This window comes from Solanum lycopersicum, chromosome 2 (genome assembly GCF_036512215.1).
Source record: "Solanum lycopersicum chromosome 2, SLM_r2.1".
NCBI classification, from domain to species: Eukaryota; Viridiplantae; Streptophyta; class Magnoliopsida; order Solanales; family Solanaceae; genus Solanum; species Solanum lycopersicum.
Window position 1 is genome coordinate 55285029 of NC_090801.1, and position 17017 is coordinate 55302045.

Below are 17017 nucleotides of genomic sequence, written 5' to 3' on the forward strand. Positions count from 1 at the left end.
GAAATGTTTGTAAATATAAGTTTGTTTTCTTCTGACTTAATTAACATTCACAATATGATTCTAGGATTTTGAGAGTTGTAGTTATGGAGGAGAATTTCGTGTACCTCCTTATATTCTGAGTGAATTGGTATAGTTTGTACGCTCATATTTGTACTTGATTACTCATCTCCTTTGTGGACATAGATCGCCATCACCGTTGTGGACATAGGTCGATTGATCTAACCACATTAAATCTGTCCCTTTTAATATGTTTCTCGTTTGTTTTCTTACTCGTGATCTTTTCAAGTTTGTTTACTAGCTTTCGCATTACATCTGCTTATTTTGATGATAACACAAATTTGCAACGATCTCATTCGGGGAAAGCGTTAAATAGAGGAGCAACTCATCCATTGCACCATAATATTTATTAGTAAAGAATTTAAAAATGAAGATTTTTAGATATTTTCTTTGGATGCTTTTGTACGGGAGGAATCAATCTAGCTAGTTTTACTCTCTATTTAATTGATGCTATTTTTAATTTTATTTATTATTACCTCTTCTCTCTCTCTCTTTTGGCTCCAATTGGGAGAAGTGAAAAAAACGTGATTCATATGTACAATTTTAGATCACACGAAAAAAGTTGCGTTATCTGCGTGCCATAACGAATAAAAAAAGTGACACGTACCCTTATCTGTCTCTTTTTCACTGGTAACATACTTTTTCTATTTTTTCATTTTATTTGAAACTAAGTAGTGCTATAAAATTTGAAGAACTTAAATCTTTTTTTTTCTTGCAATATTAACTAGGCCAATATTAAATTTAACGTTTAATTTCGTATTAATACAAGAAATCAGTATAGAGTAATTCATCATTCACAATCACTTGGGAATAATTTTACATCTACGAAGCTAAAAGAAAGACTAATGCGCAAAATCTAATCAAGGCGAAGAAATACATTAAAGTTTAAAGCCAAAGCAATATAAATGAATATCGATAGGCACAAAGTTATCAATTGCCAGCGCTCTTGCTGGGTTCAGCATCTGCTGCAGAACTGTAAGCAACATCAGCCGCGGTGGTGTCCATGTCATTAAGACCCAACTCCTCGTTTTGCTCCCACGATCTAACGTACTCTTCAACTGCAGCAATGGTGTAATATGTTCATAAATGAGCAATATTTAACACGCCTATCGTCAAAAGATCCATAAACTTTGGGTTTCTTCTTTCTTAAGAGTGTACGCAAACCTTACGTAAGTGCAAAAATGACTTACATGTCAACTGTTTGTCATCCTTGAGATCATCAGTCGCAGGAGCAACAAAAGAATTTGCAAGTGCATCATCGATGATCAATGTCCACGGTTGTTTCAAGCTCAAAAGCTGTGGAATGTTTGAAATGCAAAAAAATACATATATTAAATAAATTCATTTGGAATGGAATTACATAGAGGAAGTTTAAAAGGAGACTTGTTTTTTAAAATACAGATTGTATCTTTACATCTCAGTCATGGTACCAAAAATAGTTATAACTACCTAAAATAGCTCCTCTAAAGGAGGTTAGGGGTCATTGGGACATGCTGGTAATTATTTTCCACAAACATTTTTGCAGAACCAGGTGATTCACATCTCATAATCTTGAATAGATATGAAACTCTTAACGGAGAAATCACATATAAGGTTAAACGATATATGATATAGCAAGTAAGAGGTATCTCTCCACATTTACCTTGTCTACTCTTGCTCGGAAATCCAACCACTTGCTCTTCCTGTCTTCCTCAAGACTGTCACCAAATGTGAATCCATGCACTCTCTCAAGACCTACATTTAAAACAGAAAGTGCACTCAAGAGGATGTTTAAATGACAAATTAAGGAAGACCAAATACGGATATTAAAAAAGACGATTTAGTAGTCCATGTAAACTTATATTAGAGTATTTGCACATCTCAAGAGTTGAGATATTGATTAGACAAATGCCATTTGAGACAACAAATCATTCAGTTAACAGCCACAATATAAACAAAAGAAGAAACCAGAAACATGTAACGAGACTCGAATACGACCACTGTAGATCCACAGTAGTTCAATTGAAGCTTGATCTTTGGATGAGCTTGAAAATTCAACTATGCCTCATTGAAATAATCGATGCACTGAATATGCATCCACAGATTATCATCCAAGAAACAGTAACAACAAAAAGGAGGAGAAAACAAGGTAAAACATGATACTCACTTTCACTAATCTTTGTGATTAAACCCTCAACTGTCGTCACCATTCCACCCAAAGTGCCACTAGTAAGCTCTAATTCAAGCTCAGGAATTTCTACTCCAGCACTATCCGACTGGTAAATATAAAACAGCAATTTGGAGTCAGGAATGCAAGCAAAAAAGGTGAGTGAAACAGTTAAATGGCTCCAAGCCATTAAAAAAACAATTTTCCTATTTGTAATATGTGTGATATCAAGCAGATTCAAGATAATTAGGGCTCAACAGTTGGAATGAAGGTACTGCATAGTATAAGAATGATACTATCAAGTAGAACTAGTTAAAGAGTCGCGCTTTTTCAATTTTATTTTTTTTATGCATCAGATGATGCCTGCTCTTGAACATGATCTTGATGCTGTCGTCTCATTCCATTTCTTATTCTTTTCATTAAACTGTGAGCATCACGGTTGAATCAAATTCACACCAGTATTAAAGCACAAAATTCACAACAAAACCACTAATGTAAGAAGAAAGGAAATGGACAAAAGATCCTGAATAACCCTACCTGCAACTCCGACCACCACAAACACCAGATAACTCTGCCACCAAAGTTTAAGCAGATGGGAAAAATCACCTGTTTTTGTCTCTATTGGGGTTTGAAACCTTCTTATTATTTCACCCACTTCATTGACCACTTGCCACACCCTTACCCTTAGATGTCATGGTGCTTTGCTAGTCTTTTTTTTTTGGTTTTGAAAAAATATCTCTCTGATCTGATGTTGGAATGTTGAAAGTTGATACTGTTTGTTACTTCGTTCATTAGTTTTACTTTGTTCATTAGTTGTTTTTTTCCCCTTTTGATAAGGTAAAAGTTTCATTTAAGAAGTACAAAGATGATATAGAAAGGAGCAAAATATAGAAATGAAGCATAGCCTAATACACTCTTCTTCCTAACAGGTCTAAGAAGTCCATATACTGATTAAGATTCACTAGTAGGCTACTTTTACACCGAAATACAAATTAGTTATTCTTTGCCACCCATCATGCATTCTACCGCTTTTTACTTGTAACCCTCTAAAACTAAGTAATATAATCTTGGGTCATTAGGAAGAAATGTATTCCATTTACAGATACTGTTTCATGTTTGTTCTTCAAGCATGTTCTCAAATGCTGTATTAACAAATCCACAAGGGAAAGAAATTTTACAAAAGCCTCCCAACTTCCAGACAAAAAAGTAAAATCTTGGTGTTCATGGCTACATGCTGGATATTTACATCCTTACACAACTTCGCTTTCACTGATAGTGATCTTCAAAGTAGGAGAAGTACATGTTACATGTGAAAGCAGTACGTAAATGTGCTCCTAAAGTCAAATATAATAGAGTAACCAAAATAGTTTGTTTTTTTTTTGAGAAAGGTAACAAATGAATGATCAACAAAAATAAATAAAAATAAACAGATTAGCCAGCATTTTTGCAAAATATAGGCTGGAGAGTTGCACCTTAATCACATCACGGCTTAGATCTTTAATGTTTTCCACATGAAGTGTAATTTTCTTTCCCTTTTCAGATATAGGACCACCAGGTTTCAGCTGCAAAGACGAGCATAATCTTCTCCGTAATCTCATTTACAAAAATTCCAGAAGCTATTCTCTTCTAGTACATGACAGAAATTACCTCAGAGTTGCGATAACCACAAGCATCACAAGAGGATGCCATAACTATTACTTCTTGAAAGTATGGTATATCTTTAAGTGGTCAAGTTTAACAATACCATAGAAGCAGAATAACTTGCAGCAGATGACAGTAGCAATTCTTATAGAAAATGCTAAGTCACAAAGATAAATTAATCAAAGCAAATTACACAAAAAACACAACACCAGATGGTAAGAGCTATGTATAGAAACTCTTACCTTTGATAAAAAAAAAAGTTGTGTATATCAAAAAAGAAATACGGGGCCAATTCTCTTTACTTGCATCTAATCACTGAAAAGAAGCTCACAATCCCATCCAGATTCTTTTAACTGTTTTAGGATGTTGCTGTTGCGGAGATTTAATAACAGAGATGTATAGGGACCCTCCAAGAAATGAAAATCATAAGCTAGTACATTTTATAATTAAGCTCATACAATTGTCAATGATTACAATTTTAGAAGCAGATGTCCTCGTAGAACAAAATAAATTTGTAACAAATACAATAAACAGATGGGCAACAATTGCAACTACAATTAGTAATCCCTTCTATTTCGCAGCAAGGGGCTGTGTGGGGGAGGAATGCAGAAATGAGGTTTTATATTGTGTAAATATAGAAAAGGATACTGGTAACAAACATTTTACAATCACACTTCGCCATACATGCTCCACAAGTTGATGGAAACACCATCACCTGTCAAAAAGAATAAGCAATCAGAAGGAAAGTTTAAAAGGGACAGACATAGTAAGAAACCCCAGCAGGAAGACGTACCTCTTCAGGAGCTGAATATCGAAATAGAGCTTCAGCCATTTCTGCACTGTTACCCTGAGCAATAGCCTGACGTCCCGCTCTTGCTCCAACTGATCCGTGTGGTTCATTTAGCAGTCGATCAGGAACATTATTTATCCCCTCATTGGATACCTCATCACTTTGTCCTCCAAGCTGTGATGGGTCAGCAATATACCCTAAAGCTGCCTGCTGTTCAGGAGTTCGCTCATAGAATGTGATTGTCAATGAGGGATCAGGAGATGGAGCTAACCTGTCAGGTATGCATTCACCTGAGCATAAGGTTAACAATAATAAAACAGTGTAGCCTAAAGTAAGCCTACTACTCGTAGGTTTTATAATCACATACAAACAAAGACTCTTTTGATGTTTTAATTGACATAACTTGTACTTTTTTGCCGTCAAATTAACAAACAGAGTTTCGAGATTGGACATGAAAAGAGCAGATCAGATACAGAGGATTTATATAGCCAGCCTGCATTGAGCCATAGTTAATTAATTGATCAATTTATGAACAAAGGCAGTCTGCATAAACCAAACTACACACAACTCTGTTTCTTGCTTACCAAAAAGAAAAGGATTTTTATCCAGACAAAGATGCCTTCAGATTAGTAGCAGCAAAAGATCAGCTACATTACAACTTATACTCAAGACTTTTAGATGAAGAAGTTATTAAAAGTAAATATTGCACCTGAAACCTCCATATTTTAAGTAATTAAGGTCCACATGCAGAATTTTGAATTTGGCTCCTCTTATTTGATAAGAGTTATCCTCCCTATAACATACGTTTTAACAGTATGTTCTCAACAATTGTTATAGGAAGATTATTTTGTTTCCCCTTCAATTCATTATTTTCATCATTGCTACTTTCCCTACCCTGTAATCACCAATTAAGAAAGAAGGTTAATTTTAGTTGTTCTATCCAGACAATTAGTCCGATACTGTCCTCATTGTCAACTTGATTATGTAGAGTGGCGTTACCCCAGCTTGAACATTTGCTTTACACACTGCTATACAACGTCAGGGCCGTACTTGGTACTTCACTTCCCAATTTTATGTGAGTTGAATAAGAATATTTGCTTTACACACTACTGAACAACATCAGTGCTGTACTCGGTACTTCACCTCCTAGCACTCAATGGAACACAAACATGATCAGAGAGGAAAAAGGAGACAGCATTGTTCTAACACTTTATTGTGAACATTTCTTGATCTGTATTAATGGCATATGTTATGCCTACATATTCACATTTAGTAAGCTATTTCTTTTTGGGAAGATTAACGACTAGTTCCAAATAAACTGTAAAAGTATTTGGTTCTACTCATCCATCCCCAAAAAATTCAAAATTTCAGGTAACAGTGTCCAGCATGCTGCTAGTGTCTCTGATGTTACCATGATAAATCATATGATTGCACAAAAAAAAAATTGTTACAGGCATGAAGCACTCCAATATACAGATAGGGCAACAGTAGAAGTCATAACATTTCTATTGTAAAAAAAATGAGTCTCTTACGGGTTGTCAATGAAGCTGTTACCAGCAGGATCATCAAGAATAAAAGTAAAGGATGAATCTCCTGAAGCACATGCTCTCAGTTTTATCAAGAACTGATCTATTGCTTCAGCCATCTTCGGATCCACTTTCTGCAAGCGCCATAGAAGGAAATATCAGAATGACAAAATATGGAGAAAATGACAAGACCAATGCGAGTGAGCCTCTAAACCAAGCGAAACACTCCACCTTCCGTTCATCTTGAAGAGCCTCTAAACCGTCAGCAGCTCGAACCAGTATACCTTCTATCTGTAATGTAGCACAGAGAGATTTATTAGAATATTTATTAGAAGCAATTGAGTATTCTTTTTCCCTTTCTAAAATTTTCTTTATTTGCAGCTGGGAGAACAAAAAAAACTACTGCTCCTACATCCTTTCTCTTCTTGAATCTCCCATAGAACCATAAATTCCAAATCCTGACACATAACACATCAGGACGTAAAAGAAAAATTTGATGACAATGTTGAAGGTTTCTGAACTACTCGTGCCTAAAATTTCATTAATACATTGAGATGAAGGCATAAATAAACCATTTAATCAAAAGGATATCTTTTGAAAAGGCAAGCTAGTAAAAAGGCAGATACCGTTGACAATGATCCACGCTGAGCTTCAGGGGGGATCTCAAAATCTAGTTCGGGTATCTGCACAGCACAAGCATAAATTAGTAAGATAATGAATATAGAACACCATAAAAGTGATTATTGAAGATGTAGCAATCAAGAAACAAATATATGTACAAGTGTAACTCCAGAAAAAGTAGCTCGTTTAGGACCATAATCACAATTTGTTGATCCTTCACTAAGAAATACAAGCATCCATGTAAAATACACATTATCTTCTATTCTTGTATCTCATGAACACAACGACATCAAACATGGAGATCTAACAGGTCAAAGTGAGACTCCAAACAATTTACAAGTGTGCTTAATAGAGTACCTTGATGGTAGCACTTTCAGACTTCACAACTGTTCTGTTGAGCAACTGCAGTTTCAGAATACCAGTTAGTCAGCATTCGCAAAGAGTTGATTAAAAATTATCATTACCTTAAAACAACCCCTGCATGCACAAAATTCTTCATTTCACAAAAATATGCATAAAGCAGCCTACTAGCTCTCCAACGTTGGCAAGATAACTTTTTTTCTCACGAAATGAGTGAAAAAAAATCATGATAAGTTGCAATTACGCACCGCACAGAAACAACAAGACATTATTCCACTTTAATAACCCCCCGAGAACTTCTTGGAGAGATACGCTGGGTTCATTGAAAGACGCAGTAAAACTATTGTAGTAAATTGTATATAGCAACCTAGTGCTTCATCTAACAGCATATAGCAATGCCAACAGATGTATTAGAGGAAATACCTTTTTATCGCCTGATGGAACATGCAAGCTATAGCAACATCCTCGAGGCTGAATCTCTCCAGCGAACTCCACTTCATTATTTCTTTAGAAGGGAAATGAAAAGGGTAGGAATATAAGGTAAGGTAGGTAATTGAGCCGAAAGTTACTCCAATTTCCAATGTCTTCTGAGATGAAATGCCTTACCTTTCACCACAATGTGGACAGTCAAATGCTGACAATAATATCTGGAAAAACATTAAATTTCCCTTTAGAATGACCATCATTGATGCAAAACAGAGAGTGTGACAACATTGGTCACACACAAATGAGGTTTTTCACATGCTTATCTTTTTCAAAATTTTCAAGAAGCTAGGACTCTATCCCACATCATGCAGTTCTTTTAATTATCAAAATGCTGGTCAAAATATTGCCAGATTAGGATTTGATCTAAATTCAGGGAAATGCAACAGTGCTAAACAATAAGAGTATGTCTTTCTGACCAGAATTATCTTATTATTTGAAATATGCTTATCAAAAGAGAAATATTGATTAGTCAAAACTCTGGTTTGGTTGGACACACAACTCTTTGCCTAGAACTATAAGCAAAGAGGAAGGAAGCAGCGTACCTTTCTAAAGTGTGGAATCAGTGTTAAGAGTAACCTTGTTGTACCCTGTCAACAGAAAGAATAAGACCATTACACGAAATGTCGTATCCTACTGATAGTTTCCATACAAAACCCAAAAGCAATAAAGCCCAAGAAACCAATAGATTTCCCACCAATGTAGCTCTAACAAAAATTGAAAAGGGGGAAAAGGAGTTTAATGCACCACAATTTATTACCAAAAGGCTAGCTCTATAGAAAATACTCAGATAAATACTATGTATAAGAAGTAAAGAGACTAACCAAAGCATATGAGTTCTTCAATTCAGCACACTTTCATGCTACTACACTTTTAGAACTCTTCTACAGTAATTTTCAAGAAGAAAAAAAAGCTATAACTTGTCCTTACCCCAACTAACACCCGAAGAAAACAGACTCAAGAATCACAATATCCCATCAAAATTGTAACTTTATAGCATATACACCCTCAGTAAAAGTAAATTAACCAACAAAACTAGTACATTCTTCAGCTAAACCAAAGTTTCCATCTTTTCTATAGTGTACAAGTTCTAACAAATAAAAAAAAAGATGACTTTTTTCCTCAAGTAAGGATGGATAACAGAAAAAAGCAAAAAGAGTCAAGAAGCACATACATTCTCACCACATCGCATACAGAGGCTTTCAACCACATAAAGTGGGGTATCAATCTCAACATCATCTCCGCCGGCTGCAACTGCTTCCACCACCGACCTCACATCCATTATCTGTTCCTTCGGCGCCGCCATTCTCTATAACTACTAACTAGTACAGAAATAGTCACAGGGTGAGACAAAAACAAGAGTTTATTTTGTTACTTTCAAATCAACCTTCTCTTCTGCTCTTCAATACCTTTTTCCAGAAAATAAGCAAAGTTTAAGGTTTTTTGCCGATGGTGGCGGAGAGGGAAAAAATATAACTTCTCAAAATTTTTGGGTTTAAGGCCGCAGAAGAATCCAGTAGTAACCAGAGAATACTTACAACCGTATTTTGAGTTACCATTTTTTGTAAGTTTATTAACGTAAGCCGTCTTAGCTCAGTGGTAGAGCGCGTGGCTTTTAACCACGTGGTCGTGGGTTCGATCCCCACAGACGGCGGAAGCTTTTTTTAAAAAAATTAAATTTCTTTTTAATGCTAAAAATTACTTACTCCTAATTGTTTTTCTAATAAGCCTTTTTGCCTTTGATTTTTTTAAAAAAACGTACAGTTTAGTTCTCATCAATAATATCAACTTCATCTTTACATTTTAGTTTGATTTATATTTTTTAAAATAAATTCAAGTAGTTCTTGTTAATAATAAATATCAACTTCCTATGTATATATATTAGTTTGATTTATAATTTTTATATTCATAAATTCATACTAAAAGCTAGCTTTATCTTAATCGAGTTTTTCTATTAATTTAAGCTTTTATTTACATATATATATATATATATTTATTAAGTCAATTTAGATTGAATGTCTACTATATCTATAAACAACAATAATATCAAGTATTATTTTACAAAATGGGACCCGAAATAGAGTACTCCATTAGAAACTGTATTCTTACGTCATGGAGGTAGATAATTATGTTTCATAGGATCTTGACTCGCCTCATAGAGGATTACGTATTGATTGTTTTGATTTTGAAGTGTATCAGTTTAAGTTATTAGTTATTGATTGTTATTGATTTTATTATTAAGATTTGACATATACAAAAGAAGGCTAACTTTTATATATAACAAATATAAAATTTATTTTATATTTGTATGTTATAGCAAAGTTTGCATAGCACTCCATATCAAACATTTATAAAATGAGAAAGAGACTTGAACAAAGAATTGTATTTGTATAAAATGAGAAAGAGAAAAAGACAAAAGAGACTTGGGCACGGAATATACAATTGAATCGAATTGTATAAAGCAAGAAAGAGAGAAACTATATACAATTTCAATTTGTATAAAACGAGAAAGAGAGAAAGACAAAAGAAATTGGGTAAGGGAGTATTTTTATTGTATAATTATAAGTGTATAGGACGAAAATATATGTATTTTGCATGGATGCTTGTATTTCTTAGTGAAGGATCAATTTTCTCTCGCTTTTTACAAACACAAACAAAATTTATACATTTTGCTTTAGTTTGTATAAGCGAGAGAGGCGAGGGTGGCAAGCGAGATTAGGGAGAGTGGCGAGCGAGATCTGGGAGAGGGGAGAGCGGGGAACAAAAATATATGTATTTATACAATTTCCTTTGCTTTATACAAATAGAAACAGATTTTATACGCTTGTGTTTGTATAAAAGCGAGAGAGGAGAGTGGCAAGCGAGAGTTTGAAGGAGAGAGGTGACTGACAAACAGTTTGCTATGGGACACAATTAAATCAAATGATAGTTATAGCAATTAATTTGATTTATTAGTTTGCCACTATATATATTTTTTTTAAAAAAAAAAAATTAAAAATTACTTTAAAACAAAGTGACAAATCAGAATCGTGCACATGAGTTAACAAGTTGCATCTTATTCGAAACAAGCATTAGTATATATTATAGAATAACCAAGAGTTTGAGGTCATCAGAATTAAAAGTATAAACTAAAATCCAAGTCATATGCCAAATGAAGTGAATATAATTCTTTAGTTTACTATCATATTATCAATTAACCCGTTAGAAAAAAGTTCAAACCTTTAAGAACTAATAACCTCATAATAAAAATAAATAACACTTGTTGAAATCGATAAATCAATAACTTATTATCGATAAATTAATAACCTTTACTCAATTCGAATTTATGAACTATGGTTCGATTTTGAAGATTTATTCCAGTAGATATTATACTTAATGACAATTTTTTCTTAAAAGAATAATAACTTATTATTATTATTATTATTATTATTATTATTATTATTATTATTATTATTATTATTATTATTATTCTAACCTAAAATATGTTCTTGATAGTATATTAAATATAACTTTTGAGTATGACCAAAAAATATAAAAAAAAATACTCCGCAAAAGTTAATCAACTCTATTTTAAGTTAGTTTTTGTCTTTTGAAAGTGTTTAACAAATATAAAGAATAACTTAAAATAAGTTAGAAAGTTTTGACAAAATACAAAAAATGACTTAAAATAAGACAAATCAAAAGTAGATTCTGTCCTACTTTTTATTTTTTGATTTAAAATTTATTATAATTTGACTTTTTATTTTCAATTAAAAAAAACTATTTTTTTAAGTCAATTCAAACCAATTGTTTATTAGTTTGATAGCAAAATTGAGAAGAAACCAATAAAAATACAATTACTATTTTACCAACTTAATTAGTTTGAATTTTTATTTTAAATATTTAAAAAAGTAATAATCACCCAAGTAAATTACAACATTTATGATTTGGAAAATGGAAAATGGTCTAAAATACCCTCAAAGTATTGAAAATGGTATAAAATTACCCTCCATCCAGCTATTGGCTCCAATATACCCTTCCCACACACCTATTGGGTCTAAAATACCCTTGTCATCCAACGTTTTGGTTCAAAATTGACCACTTATTTAACAGTTTTATTTTTAAACTATTTAAATATTTTTTTAAATACATGGCGCTCAACTATTTGTTATATTTAATTTATTACTATAATTTATAAATCAATCCACTACCCATCCATTACGAATTAAATCCTCCAAATTAATAAATCACTCACATTATTAATGCAACAATAGAAAAGCTACTGCCACTTGAGTGTTCTAAAAAATTTGAGACAAAAAAATCTATAGAAGTAAATTATTATACATTCAAGTGTCTAAATAAAAATTACCGATAAACTTAAAAGTTTGACTATGTTCATCTTAATCATTCTAACGTCTCAATTATGTGATGTTACTTCATAGGTAACTTTTTTTTCAAAATAATATATTAAAAGCTGTAAAACAAATCATAAATATTTTAAAATTATATTTTAAAAAAGTGAATGAATTAATTCGGGATGTATTATTTCTTTACCTTTAATCATCAATTTCTAATTCAATCTTGAAAGAGAATCAAATTGAAAGTGTACTCCTAAATAAGCAGCTCAACATAAATTTAAATGGAGCTTCGATTCGGACTCGAATAATTTTAGATGTCATTTTCATTAATCTATAATTTCATCGTGTTTTAATAGTGTTTATGATGATTTTGATATTATAATTGGATTTTTAATTAAGTGGAGTTTAGTTAGTAATGGGTGGGTGGTGGGTTGATTTATAAATAATACAAATAAATTAAATTATAACCAATAGATGAACATCAACTATTTTAAAAATATTTAAATAGTTTAGATTTAAAATCATTAAATAAGTGGTCAATTTTGAACTCAAAGGACAAAGGATATTTTGGAGGCAATAGGTGGATGAAAAAGGACATTTTGGAGCCAATAGATGGATGGAGGGTAATTTTATACCATTTTTAATACTTTAAGGGCATTTTAGACCCTTTTCCATTTGAAAAATAACTCAAACCGATTTACTATCTCAGGAAAAATACTTTACAAAAACATGGAAAACATATTATATTATATTTACTTAATACTAAAAAAAAATATATATTAATGAAATCTTTTCCCCTCCACAAAAAGAAAACCAGAAAAGCTTGAAGAGCAGTGAAGATGAGAATGATCAAGGTACTTCCATTACCATGTCCAACATACCTATATCTTCACAAAATCGAAGCTTCCACTTCTTCAACCCACAAATCAAGAAGAGCTTTTTCTCTTTCTGCACTCACTATTTCACTCTCTGCTCTTGTTTTCTCTAGTGGAAATGCACCCACTACTTCAATTTCTTGGGCCAATCCTCAAGTTCCAAAATTCTTGGACCTCCCTAATTCTGGAGGTGTCAAGGCCTTGGACCTTCGTGTTGGTGATGGAGAAACCCCCATTGATGGTGACTTGGTACCCCTTTTAATCTTTTTCCTGTGATGCTTTCTTATTCTTCTTCTGTTCCCTAAATTTTGTACAAAGTTAGGATCTTTTTGAGTTATTGGTAACAAAATTTGTTCTTGGGAATTTTTTTAGTGAAATATGTTTGTTCTTGCACATTGTCATCAGCTGTACAGACTTGTCTTCTCACTGTAATTGGACAGGTTGCAATTCATTATTACGGGAGGCTTGCTGCAAAGCAAGGATGGCGTTTTGACTCGACGTACGATCACAAGGATGAAACTGGTGAACCAATTCCTTTTTCTTTTGTCCTTGGTTCGGGCAAAGTGAGTTAACCTGTCTTTTACACTTGTCCATTGAAGTTTTTTCTTTTTAACTGAGCAAAGAGGACTCAATGTAATTTGTTGAACCTGAAAAGATTGAAATTTCGCCCAAGACAAGGTAGATGATAGGAGAATAGAGGATGCAGGGGATTTAACAAATCTTATATTTTAAAAGTTAGAGTAGATCAGGGAAGATGGTGACTTGATATGGATACAACCAGAGTGGAAAAGGTAGCATGTAGGAATGTGCATTCCTCTGTGTTGTTGTATCTTGCTATCATGTAGAAATGTGGTGAACAGCATGTGGGAGTATGCAGTCCTCCGTGTTATTGTGTTTTGCTATCATCCTTCAGATTGTTGGTGAAAGCACTATGTTTGTGAGTTTTCCTTTAGGCTGGTTAGTAATAGTTACCCTGTAATTCAATTAATGTTGTTTGAACTTATCCTTCCGTTGGCTATATGGCCCTATGAGATGCTCCTCTGGATAGATATTAACTAACTTGACATCTTCATGATTTAAGAAGGTAGCTAGTACATACAAAATATACCACCACATTGAAAAGCTGCCATCATAGTATGATCCATATGAAAATAGCCTAAACAAAATGATGCTTCTAGACTAATTGATTCTATGCCTTTGTTGCTGCTACAATGTTTCTTCCTCTTTGTGGTCCTTCAATTTCTAGCATCACCTACAAAAGTGGTAAAACCTATAGTTTCTGGCACTACCTAAGGCAGTGGAAGCAAACTACTTTGTAAAGTTATTTTGAAATGCTTGACACAAGAATGATAAAGGAAGAAAAGAAAAGTAAATGCAGTTAGAAAAACGAAAGAAGAAGGTTCTGGGCCAAGACTGCATGCAGGAAGTAGGAACAATGACCATCTAGCATAAGGTAGGAATGAAGGAACATTGGCAGGTAGGCGAGGACTACAACTATGGAAAAGTTCAAATGTAGGTTCAGGGTAAGGTGTATCCAAGAGGAGAACATGATAATAAAGTAAGATGAATGTTTTTTTTCTTCTTCTGTAATTTGGATTATCGCTAAAGTGCCAAAATTTGTTACTTTTGTTTTATTAATGAAAAATCCGTAGATGATGTTAGTTGTAAATATCCAACTCTACCTATCTCGCATGTGTTTCCTCATACCGTCATTGTAGTGAACCTTCAAACGAGATATTTCCTTTTTCTGAATTTCCTTACTTTTTTGGTCTTTCAGAGCAGGTGCTTGACTATGCTTGTTTTGGTTGTTTCAATTTGCTTTGATCATCGTTTGAGTTTTTCTGTCATGAATTCTTTCTACTTTGAAGTAGTATCTGTTCCACTAATCTGAACCTACTAAATTATATACAAAAATAAATTGTAGCAATTAATTCTACATCTTTGTCTATGTATTTATTGCAGGTTATATCAGGGATTGAAACTGCTGTGAAATCGATGAAAGTAGGCGGCCTTCGCCGAGTTATTATCCCACCATCTCAAGGATATCAGAATACATCCCAAGAACCCCTGCCACCTAATGTGTGAAGTTGCTCTTCTTCCTTTATAATCATAATTTAGTACTTCTCAGTTGCATTCTTTTGGATAGATTTGGCAGGGAAGTGTAGTTAGTTTTCTAATTCTAGAGCTCTTTCTGCATGAATGATGCTGTGGGGTTCTTACCGAGCCTGGGTTTTGGAAAGTAAAAGGCATGGAATCATGTCTTTAATCTCCTTTATATGTTTGATGTATGTTAATCGTGTGAACTGTTACCCTTTTGCAAGAAGAAGTATTACTTCTCTACTAGTTAGTTAGCAGAAAAAAATTTGTTCAAGAATTACGTTACTCTTTAAGGCATAATAAAATTATAATTCTACACCGACAAGGGTTATGGTGGAGCGGTAAGTATTTCTTCATCCTTAACCAGAGTTCTCGAGTTTGAGTCAAACAAGATTAGTTTGGGGATTATGTAGTCGACCTTGTTAGAGTCTTGGAAGTGATTTCAGAGTCTTACTATCCCAGCCTTTTTCTGTTGGTTGATTCAGTCATTCATAATATCTGCAGTACAAAGGTCTTTAAAACTGATTGATTGTATTTATTTGGTGTTGAAACCGAGATTAGTATTACTTCTAATATTTTTTAGGAAGAGACTAGGAAAAGTTTTAATCTCATTAATATATTTCATTTGGAACTTAAGTTAGTAACATTTTCTCCCTCTTTCAGTATTTCGATCGGCAAAGACTTTTTACTACCATTTTCAACCCAACCCGTCTTGCAAATGGAGAAGGCGCAACATTGGGGACAGTCATATTTGATATTGAATTGGTCAGCCTGAGGCATCTCTGATCTCAGATCATTTAGCAGCCATGTTTCTCCACTTTACTGGAGTATGGAGCAATTGTTGTCAGTTCGATGACGATGGAAGGTAAATCTACTGTTTTATGGGAAATGTTGTACACATTATTAATGCTGATCACCTAGTACTTGAAGTATTTGAAACTGTGTTTCTTTAGAAGGTCTGTCCTGAATCTCTACCACATATTCTTGACAATACTCGTAGTACAACATAACATGCATGTATAGTTATTGAATGCTTTATAGAGGAGTTAGCTCTAAGATGAGATAAATACCTCTAACTCGCGGTTATGTATGATAGAGATTCGTTAGCCTCTTAAGTTGCAAGTTGTTTGTTTCTCTGCTTGACAAAGCTTCTTGTTTGTAGTTTTGCTCATACTGTATACTCAGTAGCAAGTTAAAGATATCTCATTCTTAGTCAATTCATTGTTGTGCTTTCAGGTTTACAGATGATGAAATAGTGTTTAGCTAAAGAAGCCTCAGTGAAGAGTTTGGTCCTATGATGTACCAAATTGCCATATAAACAAAGGCAAAGGGGGAGAGCGCTTGAGGGAGTTTTTACAACTCTTTAGACGAAATAATACATGTATATATGTTCATTCAACTTGATGCAGACTTAAAAGAAAGTAAAATAAAATTTCTGAATCTTGTGATCTTACATTAACGATTTTGTAATTTTCTCTTATTGGTCTATCATTTTGATCTTTTTGTATAAGATTTAGTTAACGATTAAATCAATAACCCAAATTAGATTATACTAGATCTTTATTTTTTATCCCTAATTATATAATAGTTGCTTAGATTTTAAATACGAACTCTATTTTCTTTTACATTTTAAGGAAAAAGGTCAAATATGCCCCTAAACTATTTGAAAAGATTTAGATATACCCCGTTTAAAGTTTGGTCCATTTATACCCTTGCCGTCCAACTTTTGGTCTATATATGCCCTTTTGGGCGTTAGTTGGCCAACTCGAAATATCCAACTCATTTTACTTTTATTTAAATGCCAAATGGATTTTCCACGTCATTTTTATGTATTATCACTTGACATTTATATTCAAGGAAAAAGGGTCAAATATGCCCCTAAACTATTCAAAAAGGTCTAGATATACCCCCGTTTAAAGTTTAGTCCATTTATATCCTCACATTTCAACTTTTGGTCTACATATGCCCTTATGTGTGTTAGTTGGTCAACTCGAAATATCCTACTCATTTTACTTTTCTTTAAATGCCACATGGATTTTTCACATTATTTTTATATATTATTACTTGACATTTATATTAAAAGA

At 33.3% G+C, this 17017-nt stretch overlaps 2 protein-coding genes, 1 long non-coding RNA gene and 1 other non-coding gene across 4 annotated transcripts; 2 read left to right on the plus strand and 2 right to left on the minus strand.

Annotated features, from left to right (window-relative positions):
• Window positions 1-792: 792 nt before the first annotated feature.
• On the minus strand, window positions 793-9168 carry LOC101251441 (uncharacterized). The gene is made up of 17 exons (XM_026029314.2): window positions 9034-9168; window positions 8799-8946; window positions 8170-8214; window positions 7748-7788; window positions 7565-7646; window positions 7139-7183; window positions 6787-6843; window positions 6392-6451; window positions 6167-6294; window positions 4638-4905; window positions 4493-4559; window positions 3851-3921; window positions 3676-3765; window positions 2204-2312; window positions 1700-1791; window positions 1248-1353; window positions 793-1115 (listed from the first exon to the last, which is right to left on the minus strand). Exons 2-17 carry the CDS (start codon window positions 8928-8930, stop codon window positions 988-990), a joined length of 1521 nt encoding a protein of 506 aa, XP_025885099.1. The 5' UTR covers window positions 8931-8946; window positions 9034-9168; the 3' UTR covers window positions 793-987.
• On the minus strand, window positions 5000-5482 carry LOC138341783 (uncharacterized). The gene is made up of 3 exons (XR_011214726.1): window positions 5344-5482; window positions 5219-5253; window positions 5000-5127 (listed from the first exon to the last, which is right to left on the minus strand). It is a non-coding gene; the product is annotated as an uncharacterized lncRNA (long non-coding RNA).
• Window positions 9169-9206: 38 nt separating the features above from the next.
• TRNAK-UUU (transfer RNA lysine (anticodon UUU)) lies at window positions 9207-9278 on the plus strand. The gene has a single exon. It is a non-coding gene; the product is annotated as a tRNA-Lys (tRNA).
• Window positions 9279-12717: 3439 nt separating this feature from the next.
• Window positions 12718-16520, plus strand: FKBP17-1 (peptidyl-prolyl cis-trans isomerase FKBP17-1). Its single transcript, XM_004233177.5, has 5 exons — window positions 12718-13085; window positions 13277-13399; window positions 14799-14915; window positions 15597-15798; window positions 16170-16520. Exons 1-4 carry the CDS (start codon window positions 12801-12803, stop codon window positions 15717-15719), a joined length of 648 nt encoding a protein of 215 aa, XP_004233225.1. The 5' UTR covers window positions 12718-12800; the 3' UTR covers window positions 15720-15798; window positions 16170-16520.
• The last annotated feature ends 497 nt before the right edge of the window (window positions 16521-17017 follow it).

Excerpts from the sequence above, each read along its gene's own strand:
- FKBP17-1 (XM_004233177.5), top strand. The coding sequence starts at position 12,801 with ATGAGAATGATCAAGGTACTTCCATTACCATGTCCAACATACCTATAT. Across the intron at positions 13,086-13,276 it reads CCCCCATTGATGGTGACTTG|GTTGCAATTCATTATTACGG; the intron begins GTACCCCTTTTA and ends GTAATTGGACAG. Across the intron at positions 14,916-15,596 it reads AAGAACCCCTGCCACCTAAT|TATTTCGATCGGCAAAGACT; the intron begins GTGTGAAGTTGC and ends TCCCTCTTTCAG.
- LOC101251441 (XM_026029314.2), bottom strand. The coding sequence starts at position 8,930 with ATGGCGGCGCCGAAGGAACAGATAATGGATGTGAGGTCGGTGGTGGAA. Across the intron at positions 8,215-8,798 it reads GTATGCGATGTGGTGAGAAT|GGTACAACAAGGTTACTCTT; the intron begins GTATGTGCTTCT and ends TTCTGTTGACAG. Across the intron at positions 1,116-1,247 it reads GGATGACAAACAGTTGACAT|TTGAAGAGTACGTTAGATCG; the intron begins GTAAGTCATTTT and ends CCATTGCTGCAG.